The following is a 17,778-nucleotide window of genomic DNA, read 5'->3' as shown; positions in this document are numbered from 1 at the left end:
ATCGTATCGTTACAAATGAAATAATAAATACATTATATTTTTTTTATTATCTACCAGGCCCTCTCGAAGTATCAGACATCCACGCAGAAGGCTGCAAGGTTAGGTGGGAGAAACCAGAAGACGACGGTGGATCTCCCGTCAAAGAGTATGAGTTGGAGAAAATGGATCTTGCAACAGGAAAATGGGTGCGCGTCGGCAGGTATGGAAATTTTCTTTTTACTATTCAACAATTACAATTTACACGATTTTGTATATTATTGATAAAAAAATACCAAAAGGCGCTTAGTCTAGAAAGTATGGTACTTGCTTGTATAAAAGAGTCAATAAAAAAGAAACAAAATGTAAAGAAATCAGATTTTTTAAAGGTATATTAGTTACGTTCATTGGACTAGATGACCAAGTGTATGATATATTTTTTCTCTAGGGTTGCTGGTGACAAGAAACCATTGGAAATGGAGGTGACAGGTCTAGAACCAGGTCACCAGTACAAGTTCAGAGTGACAGCTGTCAATGATGAGGGTGATTCGGAGCCTTTGGAGACTGAAAAGGCCATACTCGCTAAGAATCCGTTTGGTGAGTTTTTTTTTAATTAATTTATTGAAACAGTGTCTTTATATGATTTAAATACTGTTATATGTTTTCTGAAGAAAATAAATCTTTAAAAAAGAATTTATTCTTATATATTAAGTATGTTTATGTCCGTTATTTTATTATATGGATTCAAATTATATATTCATATATATATATATATTAGTATATAATTTTATATACTAATATATAAAATTCTCGTGTCCCAATGTTCGTTCCCATATTCCTTCGAAACGGCTCGACAGATTCTTATGAAATTTTTTATGCATATTCAGCAAGTCTGAGAAATCCCTAAATTTTTATTTTTTAGACAAAACCTTTTGTTTTCATTTTATTATGATACAGCTACAAAGTACACACAACCCTTAATTTTCACCCCTCATCGACCCACCCCTTTTTTAATATAGTAGAAAGTAAATTTTGTTGAACTAAAAAAAGGTTTCCTAGAAATAATGTACATGGCATAACAACGTGCGGGGTCAGCTAGTAATAATATAAACTCATATTTACCATCCAGATGTGGCAGAAAAGCCAGGCAACGTGGAGGTGGCTGATCATGACAACCAGAGTGCGGAGATCAAATGGGAGCCTCCCAAAAATGACGGAGGCGCGCCCATTCAGAAGTATATCATACAAAAGAGGCCCAAGGGCGGAGACTGGGAGAACGCCGCTGAGGTATATTTCATTTTTATTTATTTTTTATTCCCGTCATGACATTAAGAGCTTGAGCAAATCTCACCGATGTTCAGAATGAGCATTCTGATATACGAGCTGGGTCTGGATATCCATAGTTGCTCTCCTCACACTTTAAAATCGGTTTTATAATTTAATTGTTTTGTTTAATTTCTTGTTATTATCTCTTCGTATATGTTATGTTTGCATATAATTGCTTGTCATTAAAAATTGTATATTGTGATTCTTTTATTACCGTATCAGTGTGCCGCGCGTTGGCAAGCTTTTGACGTGATAACGTCTTTAAAATCGTTTTAGTCGGGTGACATGTTCAGAAACTTGTGTCACACCAAAACCTCACGAGCGCGATCGCAGGTATAACGAGAGAGAGACGGTCCGATCTCCCGTCTCATCTCGAGCGCTGCCAGTCATTCCGTGAAACTTGTCACGCGGAATCCTCACGAGCGGAGGCTGGCATAGCGTTCGAGTGAGTGGACCGATCTTCCGTCTCTCTCACTCTAGCGGCATATAAACGAATGGAGATTTGTTATCTTCATTAATTCCTTACTTCCCAAAAACTTATATCACCAATAAGACGTTATCACGTAAACATCTCGATCGTAAACCTACTTTACAAACAACCAATATTTTTTTTTATCAATAAAAGAAAATAAAATGAAAAGTACCAATAAAATCAGGTACAGCGATGTCTGCCAGGCAACCCTAGTAAGAAAAAAAAGTAAAAGGAATTTAATTTAAAGATGTTTCATTTTTTCTTGAAAGAGTATCGCAGTACCAAGATCGGCCTAGTTACTTTCTGAGCTTGGAGAGACAATATAAAACAAAAGTCATCAACAATGTATTTCATCATCGTCTCGTTCATCGTATGTAATTGCGCTTAAATTATATCTATACAAAGAGCCTAGTTTATAAAGTATTTAGTCGTTTATATGAACTTTGATAAAAATTTATTACAAATTTTATGGTCTGTTTCACAATGTATGGATAAGTTCTACATAAGTTCTAAATTAGCTATTAATTATTTATTGGTAGGATAAACACTATTGTTGCGTTTCACGACTGTCAGATAGCGCTATTCGTCACATAAAGTCCATCATAAGTTATGAGTTCGATGAATGTCAAATAGCACAATTTATATTCCAAATAATTTATGTGTTGCATAGCTATTTGGTACTTTATCTATACATTTTGAAACAGACCCTTAATGTATAAAAGTATATATCTATTACTTATCTTCGTATTAATTTGTTTTTAAATGCTTGATAAATATTACTATGAAAAATCGTAAATTTGTAATCCCGTAGGTTCCTGGTAGCGCAACAAGTGGTAAAGTCGATGGCTTACCTGAAGGTAGCGAGTTCGAGTTCCGCGTGATCGCAGTTAACAAGGCAGGACCTTCGGAGGCCTCTGAACCCACCAAGATGACGACCATAAGACATAAAGCATGTATGTATTATTTCTTTGTCTATGAATTTATTTAATTGCTTAAATTAATTATTCATAAAGATACATAGCTCAGTAGAAAAATATGTTTTATAAATTTGCATTTTGCTCTTTTCTTGAAGGACCCTAAGTGCAATTGGTTCGGAAATACTTCAGTTATACTCACAAGATTTCCACACACTACTCAACTAATAAATGATTAGTAAATTTTCTTTGTTAGTGCATAATATACGTAGTATATTAGATGTAAACCGTTTTGGTTATATTTTTAAATGAAATAAATAATAAAATATTTATGCCTGGAAAATTATTAGTTATATGGTTGAGCAGGTCATAATTTCTGAAAAGATAATGATGATGTTGTCAATGGAGTGCAAAGTTGGTAATGTCAACTTATATTTTTCAAGAGTGATGATGATTTATATAATATTTCAGTGAAACCACGCATCGACCGAACCAACTTGAAGGCAGTTGCGGTGCGCGCAGGCAAACCGATATTCTTCGACGTCAACGTCAGAGGAGAGCCCGCGCCCAAGGTGCAGTGGTTCCAGAAGTGGAAGGAGGTCGAGAAAGAGGTCAGTTCTTCAATCATGATCAGCTGGTCGTGTATGTTCAAGCTACTTCTAGAAATTCTACGTATTTGTTTGAGATAACCAACACTTAATAGATATGTTTTGATTATTTCGTATTGGTAATATTCAATGTAATATGATAATGGTGGATATAATTAAAATCCTATAATTATAAATTCAGAAGTAATGTTACTATTACGCCGACATTAAAAATTTAATTACTATCTGATATTTTCACTACGCGCGCTACTTCAGACTGGATTAGCACATAGGATAGTTCCTGTAGGTCTTCTATTCACAAAGACATGGTCAATATAATGAATATGTTGCATACATTTTAGCTGATTTATATTGAAATAAATATGTGTCAGTCATAATTAACACGAATGACATTCACAGGTCACAGAAAACGTTATCAACGTGGACTACAACACTAAACTGGACATCAAGGATTCGGTCCGTGCTATGACCGGAACATACCGTATTCTAGCGACAAACGAACACGGAAAGGATGAGGCTGAAGTGGAAATCACTGTCCTCTCTTCACCGAGCAAACCTGGCGGTCCACTCAAGGTCACGGATGTTACGAAGAATGGCTGCAAGTTGGCCTGGAAGAAGCCGGAAGATGATGGCGGTAAGTAAAAACAGCTTTTGATTTTGGCTCTTGGAATATTATCTATTTTGTCCGGCAATCAATAATAAAATACCTGAAAGGTTCTTCAGATTTGCTAAAGTAAGGTATTTTGTTTAAAATCATACTTAGTTATTCTTAATCAGTGTATCAGATTTGGTTTTATTGGGGAAATAATTAAACCATTCTATAGATACTTAATAGAATATAAATTACTCATAATGGACAATCTTGACTTTGAAATTATATTTTTAAAATATAAACATAAGCATAACATTTATTATTAACGAAACATACACACAGAAACACACAAAATAATAATTATAATTAAAACCTTATTCCTTAAAAAAATAACAATTTTTTAAAGGTTTAAGATGCATTTTAATTGTTGTGTGTGTGTGTTGTAGTTGTAACTTGGCCCTGGCTCGGCGCTGGTCATTCTGCCAGAAATCACAACAATAATAAGGAAGCTTCAGATAGCTATGATGTTATATTGTTACAATTTAGGTTTCTTAGTTTATTTCAGCCAGTTAATTTTAACACTACCATTAATTTTTATTTACAGGTAAACCCGTGACAGGTTACGTAGTAGAGAAATTGAACAAGGCGACTGGCCGTTGGGTTCCAGTTGGAAAGACCGATGACACAGAGATGGAAATTAAGGGATTACAGGAAGGAGAAGAATATGAGTTCAGGGTTAAGGCTGTCAATGACGAAGGAGAGTCGGAACCACTTAAGACTGACCACTCTATCGTTGCTAAGAATCCTTATGGTAAGTTGTAATTATGTCCGCTACTCAACGTATACGTGTACGCTGATTAACGTACACACACGTTAATCTTTTTAACGAAATAGCTCAGTTTTGCGTAGTTAATATTAATAAAAACCAAATCTTATAGCTGAACTCTATAAATGAGATTTGTTTATTCCCAGATATCCCTGGTAAGCCATCGGTACCAACTATCGAGGACTGGGACGTGGATCGCGTTGACCTGAAATGGGAAGCTCCCAAAAACAATGGAGGCGCTCCCATCACTGGCTACGTTATTGAGAAGAAGGACAAGTTTGGAACATGGCAGGAAGCACTGGTCACAACTGTAAGTGTTATTTGAATTTCACAAGAAAATTTTCTTTTGCGAACTAGAGAACTGTGTAAGGTAAGACCTCTAATTGTTTAAAGAAAGAGTATTCATCTCCCTCAAAGGCCGGCAACGCATCCACTAAAATGGGTGTCAAAATAAGTATTTATGAACTAAACAAATATCATAGTTTATTTTTAAATCCAAATCCTTAAGGTGATAATAAAATACCAAACCATCTTTTATAATTATTAAGAAAGCTGCGTTTTTTAACAAAACACAAATACAATACATTATTATTTTTATTCAAATAATATAATCCTTTTAAATATTTATCCAGACGCCAGAGTGCAAAGCTCGCGTACCCGATCTAAAAGAAGGCAACACCTACCAATTCCGAGTAAGAGCGGTGAACAAGGCGGGTCCGGGTGAACCGGGCGAACCCACGCAACCGCATCTCGCTAAGGCTAGGTTCTGTAAGTACCTCCATTCTTTTTTTTATCATTTTTTTATAAGTATAAAAAAAGTTTAAGTTGGATAACTGTAGGTTGGAGGTTGTGTTTATTTAATTTAATTTGTTTTTTTAAATAGTGAAACCGCTCATCAACCGTGACAAGATGGTGGCGATCCGTGTTCGCGCTGGTACCACTATAAAGTTGGATGTTGACATCAAGGGTGAACCTCCACCGACCAAGACTTGGAAGTTTGCCAACAAGGTACGTTAATATAGGAACTATGGCCGGATAATCCGATTTTCCGGACATCCAAACTAAAATAAATTTTATTGAAGTACTTTGAGCAAAGTTATTTTCTAGTACATTTATTTATTTAAGAAACAAAACAGATACATACTCTATAAAATAAAAAGTAAAACATAAATTTAACACACTGGATATATCCATAAATGTGGACATAAAAAAAAAGAGCAGAACGTTAGCTAAGTACAATACAACACAAAATGTATAAATCAGGACAACGACAAACATACTAGTAGATAAGAAGAAAGATACAGGGCTTAGGACAATAGTTGTTTTAATTAATTCATGAATAAAATCTTATAGGTATATAAAGTTCTCGTGCTCGACCGATCCGTATGAATTTTTTATGTATATTCAGTAAGTCTGAGAATCGGCTACTATATCTATCTTTCAAACCCCTAAGTGATAAAGACTGTCCACCCCAAAAAAGAATGTTTTTATTTTTTTATAAAACAAAAATAAAAATAAAATACAATCCCTAATTTTCCTCCCTCTACGATCAATCCCTTATTTTTATTGAACTAAAACAATGTTTCCTAGAAATAATATACATATACATATATAAAATAGAATAATATACATGACGAAACAAACGTTTGCCGGGTTAGTTTGTATCTATATAAATTACATGTTAAGACTGATTTTTTTTATTCGATTTCAAAATAAGATCGATTTTATTAGTGTATCTGCAATATATTGACACGTTTTCTTTGTGTTATAATTTCAAGATAAGAAAGATTTTTAACATATACATTATACATTGTTAATTCATTTTCTCGTTTCGTTGAATAAATATATCTTTTATATGGTTTTTGCACTATCATTTGTAATAATCTAGTATATCGGATTTTTCTGTGTGTAGGCAACACACACAAATGTATTCAGAAGAGGAATCTGTATTAAACCTTTGCATCCAAACTGTTTTAGGTCATCGAGACCGGTCCAGGTGTAAAACTGGAGAATGAGGACTACAACACCAAACTGCAGATTTCCGAGTCCTCGTGGAAGAACACTGGCATTTACACCCTGAAAGCGGAGAACGATTCTGGAGTGGACGAGGCGACTGTTGAGATCACTGTACTTGGTAAGTTATGTTTGGAAAATAGATTTTGACGACAGAGCCATCTATTGGTTCAATTATGAAGTATTATTATTTTTTTATTATAGATTTATAGTATATGCATACATTAGTATGCAACATGAAGAAATGTATTAAAGAAAAGCTGTGTAAAAAGGCTTACTATAAAGTTAACGATTATCTAGTTGATAAAAGGGCCTGGGACTAGTGCTAGACAGGCTCCTTCTAATTAATTTAATTTGCGATATTTATTTTATAATAAGTGTTGTTTGATGATTTGCTATTTTAAAAGAGTACCGAGTGTTTTTTACGCCGGCTTTTTCTCTCGGCCTACACCCGCTGTCTTCTTTGCCGATGAGTAGGGATGCCTACAGATTCAAATTTAATGACGTGGAAATAGTTATACATGTATTTTATGTTCCATAATAAATATTTTTTAATTTATTAAATTTTTCATGAAAGTTTTTCTTGGAAAAACTATAGAAAGGGGGGAGCCATGTAGAACTTGAATTTTCTTAATTAACTTTCTGCTAAAAAGCAACTGAAATATCTTTATCGTAATAAAAAATTAAAGGAGGACACACAGGAAGGACTCCTGAAAGAAATTCCAGACTTTTTTTGTATTAACAACTTGTTATATCTCCTAACCACAGACAAGCCAGGCAAACCCGAAGGCCCGCTGGAAGTGTCCGACGTGCACGCGGAACACGCGAAGCTGTCCTGGAAGAAACCCAAGCACACGGGAGGATTGCCTCTCAGCGCCTTCATCGTTGAGAAGATGGACACGCTCACTGGCAAATGGTCACCCGCTGGTACCATTGACCCGGACGTCACTGAGGCTACAGTTACAGGTTGGTGAAATAGAAGATCATACATGATCATAGATGAATCTTCCGCTGCACCAGACATTTTCTTTTTCAAACTAACAAACTGTGGAATCGTCCGGTGGGAAACTTCCCTGGTAGATACGAACTCCTATTTTTAAATAACTCCTCTCTCAAAGGCCGGAAACGCACCCGAAACCTGAAAGTAATAGCTTTTGTCTTTCAAAGTGTTTCAAATATTCGATTATTGTAAGTATATACCCTTATTTATAAATTAATCCAATTGCACTGTTATGTCTCTTTTCATCACAGTGAAAAGACAATTTGACAGAAAGAGAGGAACGTGTACTTAAAAGAGTGCAATATTACATTTTTTAAATAATTACGTATACTAAAACCATCGCGGACAAACATGTTTGCTGGTTATGCTTCTCAACCTACACAATTATAACTTCTAGGCCTCGAACCGGGACACACCTACCAATTCCGCGTGAAGGCGCTCAACGAGGAAGGAGAGTCCGAGCCATTAGAGACGGACCACGGCATTCTCGCGAAGAACCCGTACGATGTCCCATGTCCCCCTGGACTTCCGGATATCGTGGATTGGGACGAAAAATCTGTGAAATTGAAGTGGGAGCCCCCGATACGGGACAATGGAGCACCAATTACTGGATATATCATTGAAGCAATGGACAAAGATCGTGGAGAGTTTGTCAAGGTAAGTTTTTATGACTATACTTATAACTATCGTTACTGAATAATTTATGGAAATTTATAGTAGCCATTTTGCCCTTAATAATTTAATATATCGTAGATAGGTATTTTCGTTTTACAACGACCTCCGTTGTTCCACAACTGAGAGTTTTTTAAGGCAGTTTCTGCGCACCACCTCTATGTGGAACCAACCACTGAAGTATTTCCGAATCAATACGACTTAGGGTTCTTCAAGAAAGTAGCGTACCATAAAGGCCGGCAACGCACTCGCGAGCCCTCTGGAAATGAGTGTCTATCACTTAACATCAGATGAGCCTCCTGCCCGTTTGCTCTATTACATTAAACGAAAAAGGATAATGCTAATAATATTTTAAAGTAATAATTAATCTAATATTTACTTTAAAATCTGGTAGAATTAGTGAAGTAAAAATGTAAATTTATTGTAATATAGATGGCAGAAGTTCAAGGCAACATCTGCCAAGGAACAGTACCAAAGCTGGAAGAGGGCAACCAGTACCAGTTCCGTGTACGAGCTGTCAACAAGGCTGGAAAATCCGAGCCTTCGGAGAACACCAACTGGCATACTGCTAAGCCTAGATTCTGTAAGTGTATATTCATTTCTAAACAAGTATAACTATGAATAACCTTTGTTTTTAATGTTCTGCTTGCACTAGCAATGTACGATAATGCGAAGACTGCCATTTTTAGGCGTTCCGTAGGCTCATTTGCATCTTATAAAAATAGTAATTATTTTAAATAATATTTGGCTCAGTTTTATGTAAGACTCAGAATCGAAATTAAGCGCTAAGTAAGACTTAAGTTATATTAATTTCACATTTAATAAGAGTAATTGTTGGCGCTATTTCTCAACTCTGAATCTTACCCTTAACTCTATTCGAGACAGGTTGCTTAGCTTATGACAATTTTAAGGTTCGAAGGAACCTGAAAGTAATAGATACAATCCCTTATCATCAGCATAGCTTTGGTTTTCATTTTTGTCGTTCAAAGTGTTTCAAATATACGATTTTGTTAGCTTACAATTAAAAATTTCGATAATTTTGTCGCTTATTTATAAATACCAAATGAGTCCAATTGCACTGTTGTGTCTCTTTTCATCACAGTATGAAGACAATTTGACAGAAAGAGACGAACGTCTACATTACTTAAAAAAGTGCAATATATGATCAAAGTTTCTAGTATTATAGGATTACGTAGATGTGAAAATCCGTTAAAATATTTATAAAATTTAAAAAAAATTATGTTTTAATAGCGCTAATAACTTAATAACTGTTTTAAAAATATATTTTTATCTATAAAATGTGTTACATAATGTGTTTACAATATTTATTTGAGTATTGCTAATTCACAGTGAAGCCACGCATCGACCGCACAAACCTGAACCCGATCACGGTGAAGGCTGGTCTTCCTGTCTCCTTGGACGTGAAGGTGTTCGGCGAGCCTCCGGCCACCGTCACTTGGCACTTCAACGGCCAGGAACTCGCCAACCGGGAGAACCTGGAGATCATCAACGTGGACTATAACACCAAGTTCTTGATGATGAAGAGCAAACGCGCCAACAGCGGCAAATACGTGATTAAGGCGAAGAATGAAGTCGGTGAAGACGAGGCTGAAGTGGAGATTATTGTTGTTGGTTAGTTTGGTTCATCATTATAGTCTATACTCTATGTCAACAGATTTCACTCATATAGAAAACGGTAGTTGTCTTTTACTGTGGGTACTCAGTATATTTAACAGATTTTTGGGGGCAATTTTTTTTTCTTTTATGATTGACCAACTAAAAATTCGATTACGATAGAAATATTTTGCAAGTTTTCGTGTGATTATTAAATATCAAATTTTTTAGGTAAGCCGTCCAAACCCAAGGGCCCCTTGGACGTGGCGGACGTGACCAAGAACGGATGTACACTGACCTGGCAGAAGCCGGAAGACGATGGTGGATCACCCATCGAATACTATGAGATTGAAAAACTGGATCCACTCACTGGTAAGCGATAATTGTTAAACAATATGACTGTGCTTCTATGCTGGATATTATTTGTTTTCTCAGCTTTTTGACAGTTTTATTTTTTTTAAATTAAAGATAGTCTGTTAATCTGATGAATCTGTTATTGCGTTATCAAAAAGTTTGTCGAAATATTGTTTTACATTAAAATTAAATTAGTTGACTAAGGTCAAATATTTTCAGTTTTATCGTGACATTATCCACATTGTTTGATTACATTTAATAAGGAATAATAACTTTTAAAACGTGTGTGATTTGTGTAAAATATTTTTTTAAATAATATTACTAATAATTTAACTTTTTTTAGGTCAATGGCTCCCATGCGGCACAGCAAAGGACTGCAAAGCAAACGTAACAGGCTTACAAGAAGGCAAGCCTTACAAGTTCAGAGTAAAGGCTGTTAACAAGGAAGGAGAGTCAGAAGAATTGGAGACTGAGAAGACCATCATAGCTAAGAATCCATTCGGTAAGTTTGGTGGTTCTTTGATTCATTTTGGGTCTTAGATTTAACTTTTTTAGTTAGTGTTTTTATAATATAGTCACTATATACTACGAGATAATTTTATGGACTATACATATAACTGAAAATGTAATTATTTATTTTCCTTATTTCCTATTTTTACAGTAACTTAATTCTAATACAATAGAAACTAACTATTAAACTAAAAACAATATAGACAAAACCAGTAAAAACTTAAAACCTTAACCTTCTTATAACTAATTAATAAATAATGCAACTCTTGTGAATTGAGCCAGTGTACAACATATTATATCTATCTCACAAGCAATAATATTTAGGGTGCGCAAGACACACGTAATAATCACTAACATACAGAAGTATGCCTTTTGTGCAAGTTTTTACGAATGAAAATTGAATATTAATAAAATATCAGATGAGCCCGGCAAGCCTGGCAGACCAGAGCCACGCAACTGGGACAAGGACTTCGTTGACCTGGAATGGTCGGCGCCGAAAGATGACGGTGGGGCTCCCATCACTGGATATATCATACAGAAGAAGGAGAAGGGCAGCAGGTATATATTATTGATAAGTCCCGACTATTCCCCGAAGGGTCTTCATATACCACTCTCATAATATACACGCTTTGCGACTCTCATACCTGAGGTCGTTCGATCCCCGACTTTGCACCAATGGACTTTCTTTCTATGTGCGCATTTAACATTTGCTCGAACGGTGAAGGAAAACATCGTGAGGAAACCGACATGTCTTAGACCCAAAAAGTCGACGGCGTCTGTCAGGCACTGGAGGCTGATCAGTGATCACCTACTTGCCTATTAGATTAAAAAAAATGGTTATGAAACATACAGATATCTGAGGCCAACACCTAAAAGTTGTAGCGTCACTGATTTATTTATTATTTTTAATGTACACTCTTGTCGATAATCTGTTGTTCAATACCATCTGCATCTCATTCAGAATCGTACGAGTAGGTCTGGTAACCCTACCCAAATCATTATCTTTGTTTTATTTTCCAGAACATGGCAAGACTGTCTCCGTACAACTGGCGATCGTCCAACGGGCCGTGTGACTGACGTGGAAGAAGGACACGAATACCAATTCCGGGTTATCGCTCAGAACAAGGCTGGCCCCGGAGAACCTTCCGAGCCCAGCAAGTCTGTTATTGCTAAGCCGAGATTCTGTAAGTATATGTGGTTCTAGGTATAATAATTAAATAAATTCCGCGAATTTGAACCTTAGATAATAAATTATCGATTAGAAACTAAAAAGGCCGGTAACGCACTCGCGAGACGGGCATTGAGTGTCCAAAGACTGCATGGCATCAATTCATGGTTCTATAAAAAATCTAAAAGCCATGATACGCATTGAAATCATTCAAAGATCATTAACTCGACACGTAGTCATTAAGATTTTTCTCATAGGCCCCGCCACCACCAGCGACTTAGGAAATGTAATATGGTGTTACTGTACGATCGGAGATCTCTAGCCGGTGTTAAGTTTTTATACAAATGATTAAATGTAGTAAATACAGTACAGTAACCTCTTACAGTCGTCCCTTACTCATTCCCAATGTTTAAAATTAGCAGAGTTTTCCAAATTCCGCCTGCAAAAACCCACCTAGGAGTTCAAGCACCTCTCTTTCGAATTCTTCTCGATTAAAACGGATTAAACAGTACTTATCCGGACCTGGATATATTCAGTAGTGGGCTGATCATTAAAAAAAATTAAATTGTATTTTTTTTCTGCTTAATAAAAATTAAACTAAATTATATATTTTTATTTATTTTATGTAATATTTATGTTACCATAATTGTCGTATATTTAAGATAGAAAGATTGTAGATATAGTTTTATGTATGATGTGGTAAACATCAATAAATAAATACTTATCACAGACTATAAAGGGGCATACGGGACTGAGATATGTACTTATATTTAATAGACTATTAGTTTTAGTTAATAAGTACAGTTAATCGCCAATTAACTAATGTGTATTAATGTCTATGGTTTCTGAACAGTGGCTCCACGCATCGACCGCAAGAACCTTCAGAAACGCAAGGTCAAGGTGGGTCAGACTCTGAAGTTCGAGGCTGACGTGAAAGGCGAACCTGAACCCACGATCACTTGGACGCTCAATGAGAAACCCCTCAAGGTCGAGGAGCGGCTCAAGATTGAGAACCAAGATTACCACACCTCGTTCACCCTGCAGAAGGTGACGAGAGCTGACGGTGGAAAGTATGTGGTGACAGCCAAGAATGACACGGGAGTGGACAGTGTGGAGATTGAAGTTATGGTCGTTAGCAAACCGGCTAAGCCTAAGGGACCTTTGAAGGTATGTTGGACTAACTCTTTTAATACTTCTAAGGAGACATTACTGGTTAAGTTTAAATAATACTAATTGAGTGTTTATGACCGGCTTACAATAAAACACACTCACACAGAACGTCATTCCCGAGGTCGTGGGTTTGATTATCAGTTGTGCACCAATGGACTTTTTCTTTTATGTATTTAACGCTCGTTCGGTGAAGGAAACCCTTGTGAGGAAATCGACCTTAGACACAAAAAGTCTATTAGAAAAAAATAAGACTAAAACCAAGGTTTGCGCCTGCGCTGGTTTTGAATTGCAATTTTTTTTTTGATAATTTTTGTCATAATATCAATTCACCGCAATGACCATCCGTATATTGAAGTACATAGTTATGTTTAATAACTATATGTGATCTCCTCAGGTCTCTGACGTGAAGGCAGACGGATGCAAGCTCCAATGGGAGGCTCCCGAAGACGATGGAGGCGAACCGATCGAAAGCTACGTCGTGGAACGCATGGACACGGAGACCGGACGCTGGGTGCCCGTTTGTACCACGAAGACGCCGGAAGCTGACGTCACAGGGTTGAACGAGGGCAAGGACTACCTGTTCCGAGTGAAGGCGGTCAATCCGGAGGGTGAGAGTGAGCCATTGGTCACTGAGACCGCGACCACGGCTAAGAATCCTTATGGTAAGTTTTTCTTTCTTCCTTATCTCCTTTTAATTCGTTTTTAAATGTTTAATTTGGTATGTTAGGTGCTATAAACTAATTCAGTAAAATTAATAATGATCGAATCATATTAGTAACTATGTAAACTTATTATTATTATATTAAATAAAAAAACAAATTAAGAATATTAAATAATTACGTTTCACCTTTGACGAAAATTTGTATATGCAATTTCTTTGTGTGTGTTTCTTTCGTTTTGTATTAGGTTGTATTTGAATCGATAGACATTATAAAAATATATATTTATTAATAATAGTATTTAATTTTTGTGCTGATTTTCTGGAACAGGAAGGTACATATATCATGAATAATATTTCGTATTGTCTTAATAATTTGCGTTGATATTAAACTATATTGCATTTCAATATTTAATTTAAAATTTCTAGTTCTCTCATTGAATTATAAAAAAAGTAAATAAAATACTTCATTATATCTTGTTTTCTATATTTTAACTAATCTAAAAAATAATGTACAGGCGAGCCAGATGCGCCAGGCAAACCAGAGTTCAAGGACTGGAGTGCGAACCACGTAGACCTGAAGTGGGAGAAGCCAGCAAGCGATGGTGGGGCTCCCATCACCGCTTACATCGTGGAGAAGAAGGACCGGGATACTGGCAAATGGGTTAAAGCTGTCGAGGTGAGGGTTATTCTTTCAATGTATATAAAAACATCGTTTTAAAAGGCGTAATCTATTAGTCAAAACAAAAATGTTTTCTATAGTTTTATAATTTCGAATCGTAAATTTTTTGTAACGGGCTCGCTAAGTCGGATATACCGAGATATTCAAAATAGAGTCGATAGGTACCCTTATATAAACCAAATATTACTTTTTTAAATAATCTCTCTATTGACATCTGAATATCCGTTCAAGAATACGATTTATTATTGCCACGTATTGCGTATCCCCGACTTCTTCGGAGAGTAGAGCTTCGGAAGTGTTTCCGAACAAATTCGACTTAGGGTCCTTCAAGAAAGTAGCGTGCTAAAAAGCCGGCAACGCACTCACGAGCCCTCTGGCAATGAGACTGTCCATGAGCGGTATCACTTAATAGTCCAGTCAAATTACGAAATAAATAAACATGAGCGAACACAGTTTGGGGATTTTAAGGATCGATAGGGGGGTGTATTCTGAGCATAAATTCCAATTTGAGGGGTTGTACTGAGGTCAGCTCAAGGTCATTTCGATGGAAACGCGTTTAATTCGATATCTCGAGAATGGTTAGTGTTAGACGAAAAATTGTAGAGACCTTTTCTTTTTCAAACAAAATTTACTAACTTTTTTTTTGAAACTTTTTTTTATAACATTAATATTTTTCAAGTTATAACTCCCGCAAGGCAAAATTTTTACTTTTTTTTCAATTTTTCGTCGTTTTCTCCCCAACCATTCAATTTTATTAAATTTTACCGATCATCAAAGTGTAGATCTTTTAATTATTAACAATTTTGTTCTTAAACTTTTTTCCGTAATGCCAATACCTTCGCAGTTATAGATTACTTTACCGAGCGAAATCCGCGCCACTGTCGCAATATAAAAAGGTCAATCGATTAAACTATTTAAAATTAGGTATTTAATTTGGGTTAATTTGGGTAAGAAGTAAATTAATAATTAAAACTGTTTTACACATTGTGCCAAAAGAGGCCGGCCTTTCTGCATCCGCACGCTTTGCCGCATTTGGTTTTGCTTTTGCACGCAATCGATCTCAGTAAATTATCCGGAGCCGGTTTCAATGACATCGCTATCGGCTGCAATCAACGGGGAGTGCGAAGCCAGCCCCATTCCTCGGGTTCCAGATAATTTTCCAGCCAGTATTGAACTTGGTAGAAACACCTCAACGAGTGGAAAAATGCCGCATCAGAGGTAGGAGGAAGGGATTCTAATTTAACCCTCCCACTGCCTGCCATTTTTTTTATATCCCTTATATCGGAGCTCGTTGAGATTGGTACAATTCGTGTCACCTGCCTTGCGATACAAATTCAAAATTAATTGTTCGCCGTATGAAGCTATAGTTGTTTTATCTGCTTTGTCTTGCAGAAAAACTTCATTTAACAAAAGCAAATCCGGAGATTTTTTCAATGCGGTCATTGTTTTCATCTTGCCTAGGTTGAATGGTGCCGACGCTGTGTCGCAACCACTAATCGCGTGCAAAAATAAAAGGTTTTTGCGGCATTCGGCCCATATATCGGTTTGAGGCAGTATGGGCTATATGTAGCATCCGTCGATTTGCCTCGGCCAGGTTTTCTCAAGTAAATGTTGTTGCACGCGCCGGCTGTTGCAGTCAGCAAATCCACATCCTCACCAATAACAACCGCAGCACTATACTCTTGCGAAATTCTCTTAGCCGTACTGATAATTAGACCATCCGCATCCTCTACGGCTTGCTCCACCTCTATGTCTGATTTGATGAGAACCGTTTTCAGTAGTGAGATGAATCTGGTCTTATTACTCTCGTTGCCTAAAAACTTATCTGTGGATACACGTTGCGACAATGGCGCGGATTTCGCTCGGTAAAGTAATCTATAACTCCGAAGGTATTGGCATTATGGAAAAAAGTTAAAAAACAAAATTGTTCATAATTAAAAGATCTACACTTCGATGATCGGTAAAATTTAATAAAATTGAATGGTTGGGGAGAAAACGACGAAAAATTGAAAAAAAAGTAAAAATTTTGCCTTGCGGGAGTTATAACTTGAAAAATATTAATGTTATAAAAAAAAGTTTCAAATAAAAAAGTTAGTAAATTTTGTTTGGAAAAGAAAAGGTCTCTACAATTTTTCGCCTAACACTAACCATTCTCGAGATATCGAATTAAACGCGTTTCAATCGAAATGACCTTGAGCTGACCTCAGTACAACCCCTCAAATTTGAATTTATGCTCAGAATACACCCCCCTATCGATCCTCAAAATCCCCAAACTGTGTTCGCTCATGTTTATTTAACCCGTTTTTAGCCATAATTTGACTGGAGTATAACATCAGTTGAGCCTCCTAACCGATTGCCCCCTGATAAAAAAAACAACCTTGTCTGTACTGTAGAGAAAACCTCTACCAGTCGAGGGTACTGACTATCATTACTTTAGATAATAATTTAAAATTGTTATAGGTGCCCGGCACCAAGACTGAAGCCCGAGTGCCGGATCTGATTGAGGGCAAGACTTATCAGTTCCGAGTGAAGGCTGTCAACAAGGCTGGCCCCGGAAAACCTTCCACCGCCACTGACAACTTACTGGCTAAGGACAGATTTGGTGAGTTATCAAAAGATTCACAAAAATTTCCTAGTTTGGTATTTCCAAATGTAAAATATTCAGGAAGTAAAAAAAATATGGAAATATAAACTTTTATTTAACTGAATAGATTTTAAACGTCCTACTGTAATATCTGTTATTCAAGGATTAATTTGGCCAAAAGCTACTAAACTTAAAAAAAAAAATAACTTGTAAGCAATTTGACTATTATACCGTAGAAGATTGTTTTCATCTCAACGTTGAATAGATTATTATCTTACAATTGTTGTCTTGTAGCCCCACCACGTATCGACCGCACAAACATGCGTGATCTGACTCTGAAGGCTGGCCAGAACATCAGGCTGGACGTCAAGGTCACTGGCGAACCTGCTCCTACAAAGACTTGGTAAGTGAAACCATACACCCTGTCTTGTGTATATATTCTCTACTATACAGAGATATTATTTAAAATAAATTTTATTAGTAATCATAACAATCAAATATACAGTATTTACAATTTTTTATCCTACATTAAAAATTAAGAAAAAGAAAATTAAAACAATTTAAAAAGATCCCTGTGGCAAGTGTACCTTTAACACTGGCAACATTTCCTCGCTGTATTGCGAAACTTAAAAGTTGATC

The 17,778-nt window shown here is 36.2% G+C and overlaps 1 protein-coding gene across 37 annotated transcripts in view; it reads left to right on the top strand.

Moving 5' to 3' along the window:
• LOC125059015 (twitchin) overlaps positions 1-17,778 on the top strand; it is a 120,861-nt gene that overhangs the window by 62,815 nt on the left and 40,268 nt on the right. For 36 of the 37 annotated variants that reach the window (XM_047663109.1, XM_047663120.1, XM_047663123.1 and 33 more), the window contains 24 exons: positions 58-199; positions 425-573; positions 1,106-1,263; positions 2,586-2,727; positions 3,160-3,299; positions 3,696-3,930; positions 4,493-4,699; positions 4,861-5,024; positions 5,347-5,482; positions 5,598-5,722; positions 6,692-6,848; positions 7,496-7,693; positions 8,125-8,384; positions 8,832-8,982; positions 9,750-10,031; positions 10,245-10,385; positions 10,711-10,869; positions 11,297-11,435; positions 11,898-12,061; positions 12,899-13,212; positions 13,610-13,877; positions 14,392-14,552; positions 17,016-17,157; positions 17,434-17,542. In XM_047663109.1, coding sequence (XP_047519065.1) covers positions 58-199; positions 425-573; positions 1,106-1,263; positions 2,586-2,727; positions 3,160-3,299; positions 3,696-3,930; positions 4,493-4,699; positions 4,861-5,024; positions 5,347-5,482; positions 5,598-5,722; positions 6,692-6,848; positions 7,496-7,693; positions 8,125-8,384; positions 8,832-8,982; positions 9,750-10,031; positions 10,245-10,385; positions 10,711-10,869; positions 11,297-11,435; positions 11,898-12,061; positions 12,899-13,212; positions 13,610-13,877; positions 14,392-14,552; positions 17,016-17,157; positions 17,434-17,542 — 4,243 coding nt within the window. The remainder of the gene's footprint in view (positions 1-57; positions 200-424; positions 574-1,105; positions 1,264-2,585; positions 2,728-3,159; positions 3,300-3,695; positions 3,931-4,492; positions 4,700-4,860; positions 5,025-5,346; positions 5,483-5,597; positions 5,723-6,691; positions 6,849-7,495; positions 7,694-8,124; positions 8,385-8,831; positions 8,983-9,749; positions 10,032-10,244; positions 10,386-10,710; positions 10,870-11,296; positions 11,436-11,897; positions 12,062-12,898; positions 13,213-13,609; positions 13,878-14,391; positions 14,553-17,015; positions 17,158-17,433; positions 17,543-17,778) is intronic. The other variant, XM_047663141.1, reaches the window with a different exon arrangement.

Source organism: Pieris napi, chromosome 19 (genome assembly GCF_905475465.1).
Source record: "Pieris napi chromosome 19, ilPieNapi1.2, whole genome shotgun sequence".
Classification (NCBI taxonomy): Eukaryota; Metazoa; Arthropoda; class Insecta; order Lepidoptera; family Pieridae; genus Pieris; species Pieris napi.
Note: the sequence above shows the minus strand (reverse complement) of the source record. Positions and strands in the feature narration are given on the sequence as shown.